The sequence below is a fragment of the Megalobrama amblycephala genome, linkage group LG20, assembly GCF_018812025.1.
Source record: "Megalobrama amblycephala isolate DHTTF-2021 linkage group LG20, ASM1881202v1, whole genome shotgun sequence".
Lineage (NCBI taxonomy): Eukaryota > Metazoa > Chordata > Actinopteri > Cypriniformes > Xenocyprididae > Megalobrama > Megalobrama amblycephala.
In genome coordinates, this window is record NC_063063.1 from 23092643 (window position 1) to 23106178 (window position 13536).

General features: G+C 36.8%; 1 protein-coding gene across 8 annotated transcripts in view; it reads left to right on the forward strand.

Moving 5' to 3' along the window:
- The window catches only part of rbfox3a (RNA binding fox-1 homolog 3a), a 431990-nt gene extending 429482 nt beyond the window's left edge, over positions 1-2508 (forward strand). For 5 of the 8 annotated variants that reach the window (XM_048170909.1, XM_048170912.1, XM_048170907.1 and 2 more), the window contains one exon: positions 948-2508. In XM_048170909.1, coding sequence (XP_048026866.1) covers positions 948-992 — 45 coding nt within the window. In that variant the 3' untranslated portion in view covers positions 993-2508. The remainder of the gene's footprint in view (positions 1-947) is intronic. The other 3 variants (XM_048170905.1, XM_048170904.1, XM_048170908.1) reach the window with 2 other exon arrangements.
- The last annotated feature ends 11028 nt before the right edge of the window (positions 2509-13536 follow it).

The window sequence follows — 13536 nt, forward strand, 5'->3', positions numbered from 1 at the left end:
AAGACAAATGACTGGAATTTACCAAGTCGACATCCGTGTGATTCTCAAAACCGTACTATTCCCCGGTGCAGCTGCTAGCTAAAAGCTTTCATTAATTAAGACCATTTTTTTCCTCTTCATTTACTTAATTAAAACTGTGGCCTGTGTTGCTTTTTTGCCTCCTTTTTTCTTCTTTTTTTTTTTTTTTTCAAATTTTCCTCCCTTTCTCAAGACTTCAATTTGCCACTTTAAGACATAGCAAATATCCTTCGGCGCTCCTCCGGTCGAACGAGGGCCGCGGGGGGCCGAGGTGAGCACTCAAGAGTTCTCAGTGATTCCAGGACCGAACCGGTTGCGACTCAAACGAGCAGAACTCCTCTCAGTACTTGCACTGAGCCTGCTGAGAATGAAATGAATATCATTAAATCATATTTGACCATTAGATCACAAGTTAAAAGTATTTAATAATGAGCCCCTCTGAGGGTTAGAAAAAAGTTAGTTTGCTTTGCTCTCTGTTAGAACAGAATTCATTCCACGTTTAAGGCGTGTGTATTTTGCACAGGGTCGGAGCCGAGGAGAACGGCCCATAGAGCCTTTGAAGTTTTTTGTATTTGGCAAGAGCCGAGTGGGTGCTACCGCAGTCCGGTTAAGGAGAGGTCTGAGAAAGCGGTGCGTGTTAGATGTCTCCAATCAGATCAACCTGAGGGCCGGGCGGCCATGATGGAGAGGTTCGATAAAGAGCGGCTGATGAAATACACCAGCAGGATTCAACAGCCTGTTTCGGTCGCAACCCGGTTGATCCGCGGAACTCTGAACTCTGACACCCACTTGCCTTGAAAATCACACTGTAATTTCATTCCAAAATCTAAACGAGACGAAAGGGAAGAAAATTTCAAGAACTGTTCACCCCAGAGAATCTATTTAACACTGATTGGGTCATTTTTGTTTTTTCATCTTTGATGTTGCAGGCTAGCCTTTACAGAGGAGGTTACAGTCGCTTCACACCCTACTAGAGAGAGAATCAATCCCCCGACCAAACAAACAAACAAACAAACAAACAAAACACAAACAAACAACCCACCCACCTCCACCTTCAAGGTTCGCAAAGCGCGAACCTTCCCCGAACAGTCACATTTGGGCTAAAGCTCTGCGTATCATCCTGTGGTTATCCAGCATTTCTGTTGCTCGGCTATTGATTTGGAATCTGTTTTGTTTGTATTGAAATGTGTGGTCCGGGAGGGGAGGGGCTGAGTGACAGAGAGGAGAAGGGCGGGGGGGTGGGGTGCTGTCCAATGAGTTTTCTCATTTAGTCGCGGCGTAGATTTATGGGCATGAGCTCAGCTGATTTATGTGGACAGGGAGTGGGCCAGGAAGTGAGTTTATTTGCCTTACTAAATGGCACAAGAATGAGCAACTTGAGCAAAACAACAGCAGCGCTAGACTCGCATACGTATATTTGCAGTTTTTGCATTAAAGGCCCCACTGAACACCCACTTACTAGAAGTGATGATGACTGCTATTCATTACAATATGAAAAGAAAAACCTCTAAGGTTTGCTTATGCTATCTGTAAACTACTAATATAGCCTTACTATTTTTCCTCCAGTAAATATCAAAGGGAAACATTCATTTACAAATCTCTTATGGAGTCTATGATTGTTTACCAAAATTATATAGTAGTAGTGTTTAAACTGATAGTTAGCTGTATGATGATGATTTTCAAGCAATTCTCTGTCACTCACACCCTCTTTCACTTTAACGTACTGTTATATAACTCAATGAATTTATTGTCTGTATGATTGCAACTGTCATTTGGCAAGATTGATGTCAAGTTTTTATTAATATTTGGTAAAAAGTATTCCATTGCCACAGATGGACTTAAAATACCTTTTAGGATTTTAGTATTATTTTGATATACTTTAATTTTTCCATAATAAATTATTATTATTATTATTATTATTATTATTATTATTTCCGCTTATACACCAATCATAATCATCATTATTATTAATATTATTTTTATTATCACTTCCGCTTATACAACGATAATAATAATTATTATTATTATTGTTATTATTTCTATTATGGTAACACTACAATATGGTTTCGTTTGTTAACATTACTTAACTACATTAGTAAACATGAACTAACAAAAAACAATACTTCTACAGCATTTATTGATCTCTATTAATCTTAATCTTGACATTTACTATTACATTTTTAAGATCAAAAATCACTGCACAGTGAACTAAAATGAACATAGGCATTTTATGAACTAACATTAACTAAGGTTAATATATGCTGTAAAAATATATTTCTGATTTTTAGTTGATTTAACTAATATTAAGAAATAAGAATTAATTGTAAAGTGTTGCCATTTATATATAGTCAAAACCAAAATTAATCAGACATTGATTTTTTTTTTTTTTTACTAGCGGGTACAGGACACTATAGTTCATTTATGTAAGTGAGGATAGCAAAATAAAGTAAACTGTGACATATTATACCCAAAAATTCTTCATACAGTGGTGTACCAGTAAAACTGATAAAACATTTGGAACCAAAAATTCTTCAGACACTTTGACCTGAGCATGTTTTGCTTAAGTGTTATCTGACATAGTTAAGATTTTTTTTTTCTGACACAGTTTAACTCTGAGATCTTGTCATATTTTTAATATTTTTTTTAACTATAGTGAATAAACTGTAATAATGAATGAAATGTTCAAGGTGTCTGAATAAATTTTGGTTTGACTGTATAATAATAATTTAGTTTTTATTTTAACAAAGCAATAAAATCATCAAATCTGGTTACATTTTCACATACGCAAATCTACTTATTATTTACAGGCAATAATAATAGGAACATATTCGTACATCTTAGTAAAAGTATGGTATAATGTTGATGTTTTCTTACAATTCATATTTTTAACGAAACCTGTGTACAAACACGTCTGCCTGTATCAAAGCAAATATTCATGAAGGATTGCCCTCAGCAAGGTTTCCTTCAGTTTTAATCTGTTAGATGTCACATAAAGAGCGTACACTTAATCAAGGCCGCTTTTGCTGCTCAGAAAGCATTCTGTAAATAAACATAGTGCGGTAATGTGGAAAGAGAGAACACTTCCCCACTACACGGTCTATTGCACCCTCTAGCTGATGAGATGTCCAGAATCCCACTGCAACAACAGAGATGACGGGGGAGCAATTACCGCTCATTGCTGAAATCTCCATCAGGCTTGTGTTAATATGGAAGACGCAGTCCGCTTGAAAATATCTTTTATTATCATTTTAACTAACAAAGATGCAGGGATATAACGGGAATCAGACTATAGGGATGGATGAATTTAAAATAAAAGACATCCCACTACCCTTGGGAAACTGCACCCTTTGCAGAGAGTACCGCTTATGATGTTCTAAACAACATGTTCCAGTATTGATTTGCTGTTGAGTTACGTGTTAAGCACTGGGAGTATGCGACCTAGTCATAGATCTTCGGGACATTTTTAGTCAAGTCTAAAATGTATGTGGAGGACAGGCCAGACTAAGAATTCCTAATAGGAGCGGGAAGATATAAGATGTTGGGTTACACTTTACTTTAAGGTGACGTAGTTACATAGAGTAATATTAATTAACTATATGTACTTACTATGATTAACGTTTAATTACGTCACCTTAAAATAAAGCGTTACCGATACTGTGCAGGGGAGCAATTGTGAAAGAGGCAAACATACTCTTCATATAGGGTCAGACAACCTCTTACAGAACAAGAAACTACTAGAAACTTCAAGAAATTAATCAATTAATAATAAATATATACAAAAAATATATTCACACGCACATAAAAAATGCATTCAAACTGTTCAAAAGTTTGGGATCATCGATTTTTAAATGTTAACAAAAGATCTCTTATGCTCACCAAGGCTGCTTATATTTAATAAAAAATACAGTAAAAAGCAGTAATATTGTGAATTATTATTACAACGTAAAATAGCTGTTTTCTGTTGTAATATATTGACAAAGCTGAATATTCAGCATTATTACTCCATTCTTAAGTGTCACATGATCCTTCAGAAATCATTCTAATATGCTGATTTGTCTCTCAAGAACATTTTTGTTCAAAAGAACAGCATTTATTTGAAATTAAAACTTTTGTAACATTTATAAATGTCACTTGTCATCAATATAATGCATTCTTGCTGAATTAAAAAAAAAAAAAATCATACTGACCCCAAACCTTTGAGCGTTTGTATATATAAAGACTTTTTTATAAATGTAACAGAAATGTATTCACCCAGTCATTAGTTATATGTATAAAAAATGAGCTGTTTCTTTTTGGAAAATGTTGAATGAGGCTTGAAAGCTCTCAGTCAGTGATCTGTTTTCATAAAGATCCAGCCATATGATCCCTAACGTTCTTTTCTCAATGGAGAAGCACTTGTGCACTATAAGGTGAGAGATTTTTCCCCCAAGGTGACATTCCCCGAGGCCCAGCACTTTATACAGGACCTGTGATAAGACATGCCAGGCCTTTAGAGAAGAGAGTGAAGAAGAATGTGAAAGAAAGAGTTGGGGGTGGCAGTAATCCTCCCAGTGAAATAGGGCCTCCCTCGTTTCTTGGTTCCTCTGGGCGTTGATCATGTCCTCGTGTCTCACACACACACACACACCCGGGCCAGTAAATAGCAGCCTGCACCCCTCAAATGGAATTGTAAGGGTGGAGTTATAGAAGAAGGGGAAAGAAACCAGGGTAGAGAGGCAGCATCCAAAGTAATTTACTCCACAGATTAAAGATAACAGCATTGAGTCAATAACCACTGATCTCATTTGGAGATACACTAGGCCAGCCGGGCGCGTGGCACAGCCGTTCTGCTCAGTCTATTACCATAGCTGTTGTGGCTGCCTCTTCAGACACACCGTTCTCCCGTGAGTGTGAAATCACAGCAGCCTATTGTAAAACATAGATTAGATGCATTGCTTTTTTCCACCTTTGTAGGGAGAAATCTACAGCGCAACATAATATTTCACCTAAACGAATGTGTCCTTGTTCCCCTAGTGCTGCGTGCAGCTCAGATGGCTCTAAGAAAAAGGGGGAAAAGACTTAGACAGCTGCACAGGCAGACGTTTATGTAGTCTGTACTAGCGTTAGCAAAACAAAATTTTATTAAATCAATATTGAATATGTATATCGTGGCCACGAATTAACAATTCATTCCCACAACTTATTAATATGTCAGCACGTTTTATAATTAGTTTTACAATGCCGTAGTGACACGTAACTACATGTACTTACTCTAGTAATAACAGTAAATTATGCATAATTAAAGGTGCTAAAGAGGATCTTTTCATCGACTGAGAAACCAAAGACTGTTATTGAGTTTTTGAAATGAGCGCATGCGTAAGAACAACCAAAGTGCGTAAGTATAACCAAAACTTGTGCACGAGTACTGGAACACGAGTGTTTACCACCAGCATTCGCTGTGTTGTGTTAGTGGATTCATTATGTTGGACTCACCGCAGGTAACTCATAATCTGCAGTTGTTACTCCTGTCTCCTGACAAAAACATTGCATTCGGCGCCTGTGGAGTGTGGAAAGTTACTGGAGCGCGCAGCTGCGCTCGTCTCTCACAAGGACCGTCATGGCAGTGATTGACAAGCCAGAGGGCCGCGATGATCGCGTAAACGATTGGCTGATGTTTTTAAGGCCCTACCTCGTGCACAGATGATGTTTATTAATATTATTCCTTTCAGTGCACCTAATAAATAGTCTTTTATCAGTTAGTAAAGACAGTTTCAAGTAATATTGCAAAAATGTAAAAAATGAAACATCCTCTTTAGCACCTTTAAAAGTAACTAACCCTAAGCCAAATGTACTTATGATTGTAATTGTAATAACTGGGTAATAACTAGGTACTAACCCTGAACCTACTCCCAAACCTAACCTTAACCCATGTACTTACCTTATATTACCCAGTACTTTCTTGGGTAAGTATACTATAAGTACATGTAAGTGCACATACTGAAAAATAAAGTGCAACCCCAAACCCTAACCCTAACTTTAACACTATAGTAAGTACATATATGTTACTAATAGTACTCAGTGCTTATTTGAGTAATTACAAATGTAACTACGACATTGTAAAATAAAGTGTAACCCCTCGTTTTAAGTAAATTGGGAGCACAATATAATAATTTGATCCCACATTTTACTAAATTGTGGCCACGTTGTAATAATTCATTCCCCTGTTTTAGTTCAATTCAATCGTTTACTAAAATGAGGGAATGAATTAATAAATCGTGGGAATTAATTCTCAATTTGTGGCCACAATTTACTAAAACGAGAGAAATTCTTAATTTGTGGCCTCGATATATATTTCTTTGTCTGCATGTCATGTGCGGAGCTCCATAAATGTTTTCATTTGGAAAAAGTGTTTAAAAGTGGACTAAAAAAGCCTTGTTTTCTTGAAAAATTCAATTTGTTGTTTATCAGAAACAAAAATGCAAAGGATAAACGCTCCTCTGTGGGAATGGAATACCTGATTTAACATGCACTGTAAATAACATTGTGATTTTATTTTCTCTATTCAAGCTTTATGAAGTTATTACTTATTTTTCTTTACATTTTTATTATGTCTGACTTTGAACAATGTGTTGTTGATGTTGATCAGTTTGAAAACGAAAAACAAGACAGGTGTGGCATATGAATTAACATTGCCACTATGTGTTAAACATACAAAGTACAAAGTCCTTTCTTTTGTAAACTTATTACACACCCTTAAGAATATTATGTGGTGACGTTTTTATATAATAGAATATAATAGGCTTTAAATCCAAATTGTTTATACCTTTTCTGAGGAGAGGAGAGAGCATATTATGTCCAGATGTGAGTCAATAACTCTGTGCTGTGTGTTGTTGAGCTATTTAAATTTATGTCCTTTTTTCCTTACATTGGGAAGGTATTTACGCTACCCTCTGACCTCAGTTTAATTTATGTGAAAGACACAATTTTAATTGACTTTATTGCTTTTACATATCCTGAACTGGCTGTACTCAAGAGTAATCATTTACCAGCCTTTTTGAAATGAAATTCTTATTGCGTTCGTTGCTTCCAACCACATGTTTTGACCTAAAATGTGGCAAAACGACATGTTTAGTTTAACCGTATAAATCTCGCTTCCTCTTGTTAAATATCTATGCAGAATTGTAAATGAATCTGATTGAGTTAATTCATGCAAAAGACTATCATATTCTTGACTAAGGCATTCCCATCTCTATTTCAGACAATTAAACTAATCAAGCGACTATATTAGGACTCAATCACCCATTTATTTAATTCCAGCATTTAGGCAGAGAGAGAAAACACCGTGCTGAGCATGAAATGACTGCTGAGGAGACAGTTTGCAGTCGTCTAAATGAATGTGTGAGCTTGCAGATTGACAAGATGGAAGTCTCCGTCTTGCATGGACGCCGCAGTGGGCCATTAAAAGATTGCCTGTTTAATTAGCTCTGTTAATGCAGTGATTTGTAAGATGGCACCCTGGGCCAGGGGCCAGTCCACATAGCAGCAGATTTTCATCTCTCTCAAATTGATGGCACAAATGTTAATTTACTGAGAGGTCTGTTTGAGGGTGCAAACAGGATGGAATTAGAAGCTAAAGAACATTATTTATTTATTTATTTAAATTTTAAATAGAAGTCAATAATATAATTGTTTATTTCACATGCTCAACGCATAGACTCGAACTGGGTCACACTGGACAATAACGCAGTTTAACATTATATCTGCTGTTACCTCATTAACTTTCTGTCATTTAAAATTGTGTCTGTTCCTTGTGCTGTTTCATTGTGCAATTTTCTTCTGTCAGGGGATTTTTAGAAAATGTTTTTTTTAAATAAAAAGAAGCAAAAACTGTACTCTTTGTACATAATACTATATATATATATATATATATATATATATATATATACATACATATAAATATATGTGAGCACATATCGCAGTCATTTTTTGTATGTATAACCTGTAGTATTAAATGTGTTCTTGCTGTCCATTTCATGTAGGCTTACATTGTGAAAGTTTCAGCTTATATGAATCGCGTCATCTGTTAAAATCCAACTGGTACATTCTGCTCTCGCATAGCCATTTGTTTTTGGACTTCAAGATTCAGTAGGTAAAGCTATGTACATAAAATAAAAATAAGTAATACTAAAGCAATTTTGTGTCTAAATAAAAGGAAAATTATAACTCTCTGTGTTTAGTTTTTTTCTGTTTTGCTAGACTTGATGCAAATGGATGTTAATTTAGTAATATTTATTTTTTTATGTTAATGTTTAATATATACGCTATTGTTTAAAAGTTTGGGGTAGGTAGGTTTTTTACTGTTTTTGAAAGATGTCTCAAGGCTGCAATTATTTGATCAAAAATACAGTAAAAACAGTCATATTGTGGGATATTATTACAATTTAAAATAATTGTTTTCTATTTTAATATATTTTAAAATGTATTTTTTTCCTGATGGCAAATCTGAATTTTCAGCGTCATTACTGCAGTCTTCAGTGTCACATGATCTTTCAGAAATCATTCTATTCTGATTTGTCATTTAAGAAACATTTCTTATTTACAATGTTGAAAACATTGCTTTATATTTTTGTGGAAATTGTGATATATATTTTTTCACAGGATTCTTTGATGAATAGACGACAGTTCATAAGAACTGCATTTATTTGAAATATAAATGTTATAAAATAAAAATATAATATAAAAAATATAAATAAAAAAAAATCTTACTGACCCCAAACTTTTAAACGGTAGTGTGTGTGTGTGTGTGTGTATATATATATATATACACACGCTACCGTTCAACAGTATTTTAATTGTTTTAAATTTATTTTTTATTTCATTATATTTTTTACATTTTGTCACTTAAATAGTCAATAGGACTCGGATGTTAAAAAGGGGGGGTTAGCATGTATCATGTTAACAGCGTTATTGACATGGCTGCCCACCAACAGTTTTACATCTCCCTCAGTCGATTTCTGTTCATGTTTGTCAAGCAAAAACTTGAGGATCCCATGTCTGTTCCAGTGATATTATGCCCCAAGCAGAGAACAGAGGCCCATCATTGGGCATGATCAGTATGCCGGAGCACATCTGTGTGCTCCTCCAGGGATGGGTGAAGAACTACAAAGTCATGTTAAAATTAAAGTCAGCTCGCTCCCTCTTATGAGGCTCCTCAGCGCGGCACCACATCTCCCTGAATTAGAGAGCTTCTGTCAGGATGAGAGCCCCCAGGACACCCCGGAATCTCCTCCACCCCTTTCTCTGTGCTTTTCTCTTCCTGTCCGGTGGACGTCTTCTAAGCTCAGTGTCGAACATCCTCCTCAGACTGCAACGATCTCACCGAGCCTCTGATCATTCCGGTTCACTCATTATGCTGAAAATTTAGTGGAAGCTCTCCTCGCTGAGCCCTATTTTCACTTCAGTTACTCTAATACAGGATTTGGGAGATAATTCCACAATGTGTGTTTAGCGTTACACCCAAGGATTGTTTCTGATATTGAGCCGGTGCATGGAAGATAATGTAATCAGAATATATTTTCCTGCTTCATGATTTGCATTTTTATTGTGTAATTAGTTTCTTTTAGATCACGCAAGTCCAAAAGTCTGAGACCAAATTGAAAATCTGGGATTCAGAATGTAATTTAAACCTGGGAATAAAGGTGTAAGATTTAGAAAAATGTAAAACAAACATTTATGATTAAAATGTAAATATTTCCAGTTCTGCACAATTTCTAGGTTGCTATTTGTGTCGCTGATCATGTGACGTGAAGGCCATTGCTGCAGCACCTGGGGAGTGATTGGGGGTTAGGCGCCTTGTTCAAGGGCACCTCAGTCGTGGGTACTGAGGGTGGAAAAGAGCACTGTTCATTCCCTAACTTCTTGCTTCCATTGAAGCACAAGATGCTCTTTGTATCATTCTCGAATTTTGCTGGATAACATGGTCACCAGGTTTTAATTTTATAAAAACTTGTGAGTTTATGGCATCTCAAATGATTCTGTTATTATTTATTATCATTTCATAGGAATTTTTCAGTTGATTTTTTTCCTTCGAATTATGCTGATAATTTCTAATGGATTTTTTTTTTTTAATTATTATTATTATTATTATTATTACACAGCAAAATCTCCAGAGTTAAATCAACTCTGCTCAGAGTACATATGGTCCCTCTCTAAATAGTGTTAAAATAACACTAAAGCAGAGGTACAGTTAATGGCATAATTAAGCAATTATTAAGTGATGATTGTGCATTAGTGATGAACACCTGCTGTTAACAAGCAGAATCACTGAAGGAAAGAGAAACACATGTACTACAACTAACTTCATTCACAGTCTTATTAATTGCTTAATTATCTCATTAACTTTAACTCTGCTTCAGTGTCACTTTAACACTATTTAGAGAGGGACCATGTGTACTCTGAGCAGAGTTGATTTAACTCTGGAGATTTTACTGTGTATTATTATTATTATCATCATCATTTCAGTTGAATTTTTACTTCAAATCATTGTTGATAATATAATTTGTAATAGAAAAATTGTAATAGAAAATGTAAAAAAAAAACAATATTATTTCATATGAATTATTCAATTTTTTCCCTTTAAATTGCCAAGCTTATACGTTTAAAATGGAAATGTCTTAAATTATAAAAATGCAAAACAGAAACATTTTCACTAATGGTCTCTGACTTTTAGACCCCACTGAATGTGCATATTAATTAGTCTGCATGCAGTTCAACAGCATACGATGCAAATTAACTCATGTTTTCTCTTTTTCTTTTGCATTTATAGTAAATATAAAGAAAGAAGACAGTGGAGAAGAGCATCGGCTAAAAAGGAACAAAAAGGATAAAGGAAGAAAAGTGTCAATGAAAAAAAAAAACATACAAAAAGAAGTTAAGAGGAAATCCTTACACCGAGGCTGTCAGGAGAAGGCATTATATATCTCTGTAGGGACGAAAGACTGACGCAGCCAAGCTGTGGATGAAAAAAGGGGTTAGCTTTCACCTGGGACAGCCTTTCAGGTGGAGGAGAAGAGGAGAGGTCATCATAAAACTTTTTATTTTTCTAAACTTTTTTAAGTTTATGGTTTCAAAAAGATGAAAAAGATGAGTGTATATATCTATATAGCGATATATATGTCTGTATAAATATGTTACAAAAAAGAAGTGAAGAAAAAAATAGTACAAATAGTGCAAATAGCAACAGAGTGATGAATTAGTGCTGTAGGAGGGGGGGGTGGGGGGTGAACATGTTGGTCCTTCACACCCCCCTCCCCCCCTCCCACCGCAGACCTCCTTGTCCGGCCTGCGCGAGGAGGCCGGGCAGAGAGGCTGAAGGCCCACCAGACACGATTCCATGTGGCCCCTCTTCACCCAAAGCCCTTGAATACATGGCACAGCCGGGTCTTCCATCAGTAGGTCTTTGTCGTGGGTTGAACCGCATCGCTTCTTTGGGGAAAAGGCTTAGTCGCTAACGTGGGGCGGCGATCTTCTCGAAGCTGTTATTCATCCCGCCAAGGCGTTCAAAACGAAGGCAGACGAACTTGCATGGGACTCCACTTACAGTACATCAGGTTGCTATTCAGGTGTCGCATCGAACGGGACAAGAGAAGACACTGTAAATAAACCACCAGATCTGAAGTAGGGAATGCGCTGTCATCCCACTGTTGTTTGTAGCACAATACGAAAGGTTTTACTGGAATGTGTGCGTGTGCGTGCGTGCGTGCTCTTGTGTGTGAGTGGTCACGGGCGGAAGGGGGCTTTATAGAGTTGTGTTGGGTCGCGGCGGCCCCGGAGCCCAGGGCTACCAAAAAGCATTTCATTGTAGTGTTGTGGAGGTGGCCGTGCTGTGTAGTAAACACTTTTGTATGTGGTGTCATGAGGCTACAAATTAAGAAAATTGGAGCTGTCTTCTTGGTATTGTCACGGGAGTTTCACTATCCATCTTGAAAATGGGCTCCTGCCCGCTGCAAGGTGGAAAACGACATGCCAGTTTAGTCATGGGGGTTGTGAGCAAAGTTTTATTAAAAATCGATTACCTTTATACTTCTAATGAGCTCCATTTCAGTGACACATCCTTATATATTTAAACGTTGTACTAATTACATGCTGCTCAGCGTGGTCAAACGTCGATTGTAGCCATTTACTAATGTTGTATTATTGTATTACCAGTATGAAAAACATTTATATATGGATATATCTATTTGTGACTTTGCGACCCTTCAAGAGGATTGTACCTTTTTTTTGTTTCTCGATGGTGGTCCAGGTTTATTTTCGGCGACGATTTATGCAAGAACTGAGAGATTTTCACTTGTGTGGCATTGTTTCTGTTGTCTGTATATTTGGTTCAGCTATTGAATGTAATTCAACTTTTTATGTACATGTCTTTGTTTTTTAAGCAGTACTTTGTAAATGTGTGGACATGGTATAAAGCAAGTCTTCGTTCTGAAGCCAAACCCGACGGAGATACTGTACGGTCCAGCTGACACCTCTCTTTTGTGACAGGAGCACTCCAGCTGGCCGACGGACATTATCATGACCCTGCAGGACAATGGCAGAAAGACATAAAACGATCGGAGGAGACAGAGCAGAATTATGCTCTTTGGATTTTATCGACAGCCACTTTCTTTTATTCGTTTTTTTTTTTCTCTTTATGCAAATGGCGAACAGTTGATCCACATTGTCAAGGGGGTGTCACTCTATAATCGATGTTGAAAACGGCAGTATGTTATCACACTGTAAAAAAATGTGCTTCATTTGGTAACATCTAGATTTATCGGTTTTATTCAGGTCAGCGTTTTCATTTTAACGAGACTGAATCAACCTGACTACGTTTGGTTATACAGATGAAAGAAAGTGGGTCAGATCAGGTCGAAATACATCATTAAAAGAACAACTGCACGTTTTCACGCTCTTTACAGTGGCTCGGTGAGAAGGAATGGTACATTTAATAGATAGCCCACCTCTACAGACAGCATTCCCAAGCTTTGCAAAATCATGCGCTTCCTCGGACTCAGGTGTTACATGACAGAACTGATGTGTTCCCTTCCATAGGTAATGATGCTACTCTTCCTTGCTGCATTTTTCCTCTCAGAACAAAACTTTATTTTCTACAAAGCTGGTGGCTCCTATCTCAGCGACTGTACTACTTTGTTACTCGAAGGATCATCGAAGACAGTTCGCCGGGTCAGATGCGAAAGTTAGCTACGGGAACTTCGGCGAAGATGGCGTGTTGTTTCAGGGACTCTAAAAACGGATTGTGCTCTGGAAGAGATTGTGACTGAACAACCTAACAAAAAGATGTCAATTCTACAGAGATCCGAGACCTCTGGGTTTATTTCTTTGCTTTAGTCCGTATGAGACATTACTTGTTTACACGTCCTGGTTTTTTCGACCCTGCTGTGAGGTATTTGTCAGCTTTTGCACTGTATTCTTTGGCTTGTTGTCTTCCCTCTACTCTCTGTTTCCTCTCAAACAGCCCATTAACCTGAGCACCAAAGTCAT